At 44.2% G+C, this 10146-nt stretch overlaps 1 protein-coding gene across 1 annotated transcript; it reads left to right on the top strand.

Annotated features, from left to right (window-relative positions):
• Nucleotides 1-366: 366 nt before the first annotated feature.
• LOC116947363 (P2Y purinoceptor 8-like) lies at nt 367-9810 on the top strand. Its single transcript, XM_076070456.1, has 2 exons — nt 367-584; nt 1724-9810. The coding sequence occupies exon 2, from the start codon at nt 2298-2300 to the stop codon at nt 3402-3404; it is 1107 nt and encodes a 368-aa protein (XP_075926571.1). The 5' UTR covers nt 367-584; nt 1724-2297; the 3' UTR covers nt 3405-9810.
• Nucleotides 9811-10146: the final 336 nt, after the last annotated feature.

Here is a 10146-nt window from a genome sequence, read left to right as displayed (position 1 = left end):
ATAAATAAATCCCTTCACCACGACTCTCGTGAACGTGCTCCGTCGAAGCCAACCTTGACAGATGTAGTTTTCTTCTTTGCATCTGAACATAATTACTCTCTGTACTCTGTTGTTGGGGGGAGGGGGGGGGGCATACCGATGCTTATGGCTCAAATGAAAGTTCTTGTTGGACAGACACGCATTTTACAGCACGCACAATGGTTCTGCATTGACGTGTGTGCTTTCCAGTTTGCCCTACAGGTCATACACAGTCGGGTCATTTCAGTCAATTAGTTGTGGTTACGACAATGATTCTGTGTACAGTGAGACATGAAGTTATTTATTACTGTGATGAATTCGGAGCTTTTGAGTTCGTGATTGGGGATGCATTATAATCACATCATCATCAGCAGTCATCCACTGCTGGATGATGACCTCCACAAGTCATCAGCCTACCTTGCGATATTTTTGCGAGGCATGCTTCTGCATACGAGATTATTCAATCGCCCAATTTTCACGGTGGACAGCCTCTTTGCCTGCTACTCCGTGATCCTGCAAACGTTGTTTAATGGATGCGTTCCTATCGTCTCTCCGTATGATCCAAAGTACGTACCTCTCCCTGCCTCTTTGTACACTGTTCAGATTTTGCTCCATTTTCCTGATCATCGTCTTTCTGGAAGTGCGGAAAATATTTTCAGCAGTGTTGATTTAATACAAACTCATCATACAAGCAAACTATTCCAGAGGGAGACAATTATGGGAAGCGTGTATAGCGTACGCTCTTTTAGATGGTTACTTATATTCTTCATATGTCTTGTTTAATATAAGCAATGTTTGCATGTTTAAATTCAGCAAAGTCGTCTACGGTTTGCTTGTACTCAACTGATATCCACTCGCAGAAGGTCTGTGTAGCCGATGAAAAGTAAAAACATATTTGTTATATTTTGATTTAAAGCTTTCGTGACTGCAGTAATTCATATTCTTAGCTCTTTCGGTAAAGTTACGTTGAAGGGAAACAATAAAATAATAAAATATATTGTTTTTATATATATTTTATTACTTTATTGTTTCCCTTCAACGTGACATTACCGAAAGAGCTAAGAATACATATTTGTTATGTTTTATATGGAGAGATATAAGTTATATTCTTGGTTCTTTCGGTGAAGTCACGTAGAAGGGAAACAATACAATAATAAAAATATAAAACAATAAAATTCTCACGACGTTTCGACTGCAACACAAGCAATCATCATCAGGTGTGAAAACCACGGCAAGAAAATTTGAAAAAAGTTGTGGTTTTCACACCTGATGATGATTGCTTGTGTTGCAGTCGACACGTCGTTATAATTTTATTGTTTTATATTTTTATTATTTAATTGTTTCCCTTCTACGTGACTTTACCGAAAGAACCAATAATATGAATCCCTGCAGTCACTAAAGCTTTAAATCAAGATATAAGTTAGTTGTAATTACTGGCAAAACGTCGTACTCAGATTGTAAATGTTGTGGCTTAGGCTCTCCAACACACCGGTGTGCTGTACTAGTAGTGGCATGTTCTGTTTACGTGACAACCCTTACTAATTGGCTGTGTCGGGTGGTGGCGGGTTTAATGACACATTAATATTTATGCGATCTAATCTTTAAAAAAAACCTGTGATATGGATGCTATTGGTCGCGAACGTCTGTTTCCTCTATTTGTCTTCACCTTTAATGTTCCAATGTATTGTTTCTGATATTCCTTCAGAGTAATGACATAGCCCAGTGCTGCCTGAAGTACTTTACCATGGGTGAGGCATCAGTTCGACATTTGGAGCGGCAGCACAGAACAACTTGCGGAATTCTAGAAATTGCAAAAGTTAAGAGTTGTCATATCTTCAACTCACAAGCGAGTTGAAACCAACAAGCACGCGTCATGATATAAACCACTTCCACGACCTACCATGTGTGACCAGGTCGCCTATTAAAGACAGCTCAGCTCAGTGGGCTTTACCTATGCTCCTCCTATGGAGTGCCTATAGATGATCTTCTAAAAAAAACGACTTCATTACATTTCACCTGCGCTTTGGGCTATTGCAAATTTGCAGATAACATTCCACCAATGGAATGAGAGGGAATTAAGCGAAAGAGGAAGTGCTATTTTGGTTTGTATGCGTTGCTCACAATTTGTGTAAATGGGCGGAGTGGCAGGAGGCGGGCGTGCACTTACAGAAAGATAAGCCACACGCGCTCGCTCTCCAAGACTTTGCTATGAACGCCTCTCCGTAGCAGACTCAAAGGGGGCCAGGCAGCCGCGTGTGTGGAACACGCATGCTCTCAAGATGAACAATTCAGAGGCGCCGTGGAATTATACCTTGCCGAACATTTCGGCAAGTAAGACGGAATGCCTAACTCTGAGAGACAACAGCACGCTGCAGTGGCTTCAAGGGGACAGCTCCCAGATTGTGCAGCCGATAATCTACATCATCGTCATCATCGTCAGCCTGCCGGCCAACGCCGCTGCCCTGTGGTTCCTCGTGAACCCCACGGTGAACGTGAAGCGCACGCCCTCCACCGTGTTCACCAAGAACCTGGCCGCCGCTGACCTCCTCTACCTGCTCTTCCTCCCGCTGGCCATCGCCTACAACTTCAACGGCAACGACTGGCGCTTCGGCACCATCCTGTGCCACGTGGTGGTGTCGCTCACCTACCTCAACGCGCACTGCTCCATCTTCCTGCTCACCTGCATCAGCGTGGACCGCTACCTCGCCCTGGTGCATCCGGTCAAGTCGCGCCCGTGGCGGACCCCGAGGTACGCGGCCGTGCTGAGCTCCGTCATGTGGACGCTGATGGTCCTCTCCGTCGTGCCGATTAACACCGTGCAGCTGGTCACGTGCGTCAGTGGCCCCGGCGCCGTTCCGCAAACGGCGGGCGGCACTCTCACCACCTGCTTCGACGTGTTCACCAGAAGTGGCGGCCGATTCCTCGTCATCTACTCCATGGTCTTCTTCGCCATCGCCTTCCTGGCTCCGTTCGCCATCACGACGTTCTGCTACGTTGCCATCATGCGCTCACTGAGGCGCTCCTCTCGACGAGGGGAACAAATGGACCGAGAGAAGAAGAAGGCCGTGCATCTGTGCGTCACGGTGCTCGGAGCCTTTGTCCTGTGCTTCGTTCCCACGAACGTCACGTTGCTGGTGCACGCTTTGCGCATAAAGTTATATCAGAACACGTCCCTCTATGGGGTCTACAAGATCTGCTTGGCGCTGGCGAGTCTTAACACCTGCCTGGACTCTTTCGTTTATTATGTCGTCTCTAAGCCCTTCAGACAGAAGGTCCGCAGCCTTCTCTGCTGCTTCTCAGCTGCGTTTCGGCGCAAGGAGTCCGTGTCATTGTCTCTGTCTCCGTCGGTGAAGTCAAAGAGAGAAGATTCTTTACGGCCGTTGTAATATTACAGTGTACATGCTACAGCGTTTCTTGGGGATATTTTCTACCATGCAACTCCAACCCTTATGCCGCTCCTGGAATCTCCATTGTCAGCGGTGGAAACAAATGTGTGTGATCTTGTAGGCTGGGTTGGTGGATTTTGGATGAGACACTTAACTTGCGAATCAAGGGCGGTACCTGTAGATAGCTCTGCAGCTTCGAGCAGGCTGTCAGCGATGAGAGAAACTGTTCTGACCATGTGTTTGGCGTTTGTGTGGTCACACACTCTAACCCAAGTTTCCTTCCACGTGAAATAATAACCAGGCAAAAATAAGTCGCCAAACGTACCACGGCATACCCAGCCAAACTTACCCAACTAAATCACCAAATGTGTATACCGTAATTCATAAACGGTGTTTATGTTTATAAATTTCTAAGCAGAAAAATGTTGGAGTTTGGAAACACAAACTTCCTGGTTTTTTTGCCCGATATTTAAAGACGTTGCCTTCTGCTCCATGTTTGTATTCAACCACAGCATGGCCTACACCAAGAGTGTTGATGCTATATTTCCGTCAGGCGCCAAAGTTGCAAAGGAATTTAAATATATACATGAATTGTAAACACACGTAAGGCAGTCTCTGAGATAGTTTGCAGACTTCGAATGTACCTTTCCTGTATTACCAGATCACTATAATCATAAGAGTATGAAGTTGTCGATACAGAACCTAATAAAAAAAACAACACCACAACCCAAGTAACAAGTGTTCCTAGGCACCTTTTATTCGGCTCTGTGTCTAGTTATGGTCATGAACATTCAAACATGCAGAGCGCACCACGGTTTATTATTGCTTATAGGGGACGTCTCTTAACATAAACTTACAAAATATTGCAGATTATTGAACATGAGAGCAGGGACTTTATAAACACCTCGTGATGCTGGTTGTAACCACCAGCGAAACGTCAGACAAAATTATGAAAAGATTTAGCTTTTCAACATTCCGGTTTTTTTGCTGATCAGCCAAAACAAGTGGCTCATTTGCTCACTTGATTTGCTTGTCTTTGTCTGATGGTTAAAAAAACACACACACACATTGACGATCTACCAAAAAACTAAACTAATTTGTGAGTGCACTTGAAGAAGTATCACGAAGTTTAATCGTGGACTAAGCGGATTGTGGATTAAGGGGATTGTGGAAGAGCATGGCGTCGGCAAAGCCAAATTTACAAGAAGCGACTTTTTTATCGAATTCGCTAAAAACAACTCAATTTTCAAGATCCGCAGAGTGCACGTTGTGAATACGAGACGGTGGTGGGCCATTAACAAACAACTGTCACAAAGCAGCAACCACAGTCCGTAAAGAGCCACGCATCATGTCGCATCAGAGTCGAAGGTTTGCCGAGCCCGGTAGAAGACCGTTGCCAAAGAATCCCCAAACTCAAATATAACAAAATGTACTGACAGAATGTATGAATATTTAGCCTCATTTTAAGTTTGCTTCGGCATTTTCAGACACGTAGTGTTACAACAAAAAACAACCAACCCTAACCAACTCTTAAAACTCCACACACGTGCTTTCGCCACACACACACAGCCGCAGTACAGTCTATATATTGTGCAGTCTACTGCTGTGTTATACAATTACTTGGCAGCGCTGCTGCGAACACATGAAGAGTCAGCTGGATTGTGGTGCAGTACGGCTCGAAAAACTGTCTCGACTCGAACGTAAAGGTTCACAAGGGACCTCTGGTTCTACTGGTTTGTGCCCATTTACACAAGACTGCAGAATGACTGCAGATAGCCCAGCGGCATACACGCACAGACATGATTGGGCACTTCAAATCCGTGCTTGAACATCCCCTATTATCACTCTTCGTTCAGCGGTAGTTTTCAACACTCGATGGCAATGTTTTCTGGTGTCTCTGAGTCTCTGTTTAGTGGAGTGTGTACTTTCGTTACGTACTGCCATGTTACATGTGCCAGAGTGTATGGGCCAAACACAAGTTGGCACAGTAGGGGCCACAGGTGGTGCATCGGCCAAGTCATCTCAGTCAGTCGACCCGGGGCACCTGCTGGGTCTGCCCCGTGACCTCCTACCAGCAGGCGTTCGACACTTCACGTGGCCTCAATGTGCACATAGCCTGGCACAAGCGTCGTGGTGCCGTCACCGCAACTTAGTGGCGAATGGCTGTTGTTTTTGTTGGGCAAAACACTGCCCCGTGTAAGCCGCCTTGCAGCGTCCCGGGCAGGTTTCAAGTTCGGCTCATTAGAGACGAAGCTAATTTGTAACTAATCAATGTCCTGTAACCTTAATTGAAACAAATCTGCTGAGGCGTGAGAAGCCCCTGGGCACTCGTCCATGGCATTGTAAGCGGGCGTGAATTCCAAGTCCAAAGCTCAAAAAACACAACTCTGCAAACCAATCAGCCCACAAGTCGGCCAATAACCGCGTGTGCTTTAAGTCGATAGTGCCCCGTGTTGTCTTGTGGCTCTGAACCACTTTTCGTAGATTCTGGAATGCGATGAGGACCCAGTTAAAAACGCAGCGTTGGACCTTTTGAGTCCAATGGTTTTCAACCACATACGAATGTGAGCTCAGCGTTGCATGTTTTTTTTTATTCTGGCGAGGCTTGGCCACCCTTTGGTATGTGCTTGGCTAACAGTGCAGTAGTGTATGTGGAGATACACTTACTATAGACAGTCCGACCTGAAGGGTTCGGTGAAGTGCGTTATAAAGTCAGACCAGTTTTGTTTCCAAAGTCCAGATTGTGCAATTTCTCACTCGGGTCGAAAGTATTCATCTTATACAGGTATCATGCAAACAGTGCCTCATCACATCCACGTCCAACAACTGTTTGGTGTAATTTATTTACCCTAGCATACATTGCTGCCATTAAGTGGCATACTACATCTGAGGTATAATAAACTATCTCATATGAAAATGTCCTCAAATCCGTTTCCCATTGAAAACGTTCAAGCCGCGTTTGCTGAGATCTCGTAACATCGCTTCGCCGAATTATGTAAACAATGTGTTTGATCAAGAAAGTGTGCCAACTACATTCGAAATATTATTGTTTCTAAATGTACATTTTTCAAGCTACGTTCTTTTACGAATCACATATAATTGTCATACAGTATATGATTATTTTTAAAAGAAACCTCGATATCGGGCAATGTTTATAATTTAAATGAACAAGAGATGTCTTGGAATTCATTTCAGCCTGCAATGTAATTCCGTGTCTGTAGTTAATTGTTGGTCCAACGGTTCTAGCGAGAGCTTGTTTTTGTGGGTTAGAGATCGCGTAAAAATATAAATGTCGTTAAACCTGCCACCACCCGACACAGCCAATTAGTAAGGTTTGTCACGTAAGCGAAACATGCCAATTTAGCACACCGGTGTGTTGGAGCAGGGGTCCCCAACCCCCAGTCCGTGGCCTGTTAGGAACCGGGCCACACAGCAGCAGCAGGAGGTAAGCGGTGAGTCCGCGCGTAGCCCGTTCATTATTTTATTTTTCACCGCTTCCGTCCGCGCCTCTTTCCCGCACTGCGCACTCGTCTCAGTCACAGTGTTGGTAAGCCCACGAGCTCTAACCCCTAGTAGCCACAATGAGTAAGCCCACGAGCTCTAACCCCTAGTAGCCACAATGAGTAAGCCCACGAGCTCTAACCCCTAGTAGCCACAATGAGTAAAAAACAAACGTCGCTGGAGAGCTTCTTTGAAAAGGGGGAAAGACCCAATGATGACCCCCCCCCCCCACCCCCCGGGTCCGTGACAAAATTGCCTTCCACGAAACCGGTCCCTGGTGCCAAAAATGTTGGGAACCGCTGTGTTGGAGAGTTCACCCACAACATTTATCATTCGAGTCCGACGTTTCTCCGGGAATTGCAACCAGCCTCAGCAGACGACATGCTTATCGTTGGCCCAACGTTGACATGTTTCATGGGATTGAGTTTGAAATGCGGGACTGCCTACGGTTTCCAAACTAAACGTAAGCTTTTGTTTTAGCAAAACCGATTAAAAAAAATTCTAAACGTACCAGCAAATGTGCATGCATTAACGTTTGTCTCAAGACGGTATTTAAATTTGTTTTAATCCATTTCACGTGAAATGGTGCAAATTGATCGATTCACTTTGAATAACTCGTTATGAACTAGAACAAAACACGTAGTAAAAAAATAATTTCTTCAAAAAATATTGATATCTTTATGAAAGCATATGTCTCCTTTTAAGTAAATAACTGCAGCTTCTAAATAAGGCCATCTTCTTCCCTTTACCGAGGTCGCTGGGTTTATTAACGTCTTCTGTCACTAGTCTACTGTTGGCAGTAATCGGTTCGTTGTATTTTTCTCCCGTGACATATCTCTCTGCTCTATAAGGTATCTCCTCCACTCCTTGAGTCTCATCATTTCATCAGTCATCTGCCTCTGATGGCTATCGTACAGCTTGGTAGAGGAGAACTAATTTCCCCAGGGCCCTATCATCCGCGACTCCGATAATAATCTGTGGCAGCTGTATAGTCCACAGAAACTCTTATGACCTGTGGACCTATTTTTTTCTAGTATCTGCAAAGTTATCTGCATTTTATTTTTATGCCCTGCGGATAAGAGCAGTGAAATTGTAGATAATGCTGCAGATAATAGGATCTATGTTTTCGGTTCCCCATAGTACCGCAGAAATGAGGAGCTCTGCTGTATTTACAATGTGTTATCAGGAAGGCATCCTCCGGTTCTCGACGCGTTCTCGTGTTTCATATTGGAATGAAATTTTGTGCATAATGTCTAAATATTGTGCACGTACTGTCATTGTGAAATACAGTAAACGATGAGAGATGACACGCACGCAAAACTAACCTGCACCAATGTCACACTAACATCTGCTGCAAATACCGCGGAAAAAATAGTTTCCCTTGTAAAATGCTCCCTTTTGTAATTCGTATTTCCAATCAATCTGACACATCAGCAATGTGAAGCAGTGCATATAATGCAATACGGTAGTGCATTATTATTTGTGTCAATAACGTAGCTGTTATCGTGTGTACCGTGCCAACTTACGGACACACGAGAATAATGTTTAGGTGAGGAGGCAGGTAGTCCTGGGTGCCCATGTCGGGTAGGTAATGGGCCTGTGAAGGCTACTTTGGGGGCATGCCACATGGCTTGCCATCCTAATCCCTTACAGAAGAGCAAGTGGCTCGCAGCCAGAATGTCGTGAGTCCACAGTCGTGGTTGGGGGTCGACTCAGCCCGTCGACCCTTCGTGTCCACTTCGTTGTCCTTCCCCCGCACCTCCGATTGGCTACGTACGGTGCGAAGGAAGCTCAAACGCACATACATATGTACAATAAAATGACTACGCACCACCGTTGGGGAAAGTCAACAGTGGTTATCCAATGGATGAACTCGCCCCCGCCATAGGAATGCTGAATTTCCTCCACCGGCTCAAGGCTGTAAACGGGAGATGAGCGCTGCTTCGATGGTCATCTTAAGTAGGAAATCTCATTGACCTTCTTCTTTGGTTCTTTCGGTAAAGTCACGTAGAATGAGAATAAAATAATAAATTGATAAAATACAATAACACAATAATATTCTCACGACGTTTCGGCCACAACACAAGCGGCCTTCATCAGGTGAAGGGGACGAGACTGTCTGGAGGACAGCGCTGGAGTGAGAAAGCCACGCTGAGATCACGACCTTTAAGCTGTGTGAGAAGAAACAAAGCGCCTTGACAAAGGAATTAGCATATAATTTAGCATTGAAATGGCTGAGTGATTAGCTTGTGACTGGTCACAGAAATGGCTATGTTAAAGTTAAAGCATACACATCCGCAAAGGCACCCCTTGACAAAGGAATAAGCATAGAATTTAGCATTGAAATAGCTAAGTTAAAGTATACACTGTCCGAAAATTGGGAAAGTGCGTCAGTCACCTCTTGTTTTGTCATTATCACCACTGGGGGTGAAATGATGCATCGATACATCGCATTGTGTGAAAGAATCTGACGGATTTTTGTTGTTGTACGTACAGATGCGGGTTCCCATCACTCCTGCAGCCAAGAACGTTGCTACCATTCAGCACAAGCGAACACAAAAACGCACGTCTTGTGTTATTGAATAGAATCACAACTTAACACATAGGCTTTCACGACCAATATCATCCATAGGGAGATTAATCTTCATCGCTATCATTATTTAGAAATATGAGCAGTTTAGATCTTTAGAAAATAATATAGCGAAGTATGCATGGAGAATCAATGCATTAAAAACATATGCTTCCAATTCACCTCGCTATTGAATGCGTGTTGTTTATATGAATATACATTGTGCGTAACATTTACAGGGTGGTTAAATTTCGATTTAAAGCTTTCGTGACTGCAAGGATTCATCTTTTTTGGTTCTTTCGGTAAAGTCACGTAGAATGAGAATAAAATAATAAATTGATAAAATAAAATAACACAATAAAATTCTCACGACGTTTCGGAGGCCGCTTGTGTTGTGGCCGAAACGTCGTGAGAATTTTATTGTGTTATTTTATTTTATAAATGTATTATTTTATTCTCATTCTACGTGACTTTACCGAAAGAACCAAAGAAGATTTACAGGGTGGATTAAAATGAAGAATATGTCTTCACAAAAAAATATTCTCCTGACAAAGAGGATTTACTTTAAATTCGTATGCACATTATATTTGATCGAATTAATGCATTTAGGATCCAGTGAATGTGTTTGAGGTCAAAATAAGCTACGCGTGACAGGTCCAATACAATAACGTC

This window comes from Petromyzon marinus, chromosome 29 (assembly GCF_048934315.1).
Source record: "Petromyzon marinus isolate PM22_M1 ecotype Great Lakes invasive population chromosome 29, UKy_Petmar_22M1.pri1.0, whole genome shotgun sequence".
NCBI lineage: Eukaryota > Metazoa > Chordata > Hyperoartia > Petromyzontiformes > Petromyzontidae > Petromyzon > Petromyzon marinus.
This window is presented reverse-complemented; position numbering and strand designations above follow the sequence as displayed.

What these genes read in the sequence shown, in the direction of transcription:
- LOC116947363 (XM_076070456.1), top strand. Translation starts at nt 2,298, where the DNA reads ATGAACAATTCAGAGGCGCCGTGGAATTATACCTTGCCGAACATTTCG.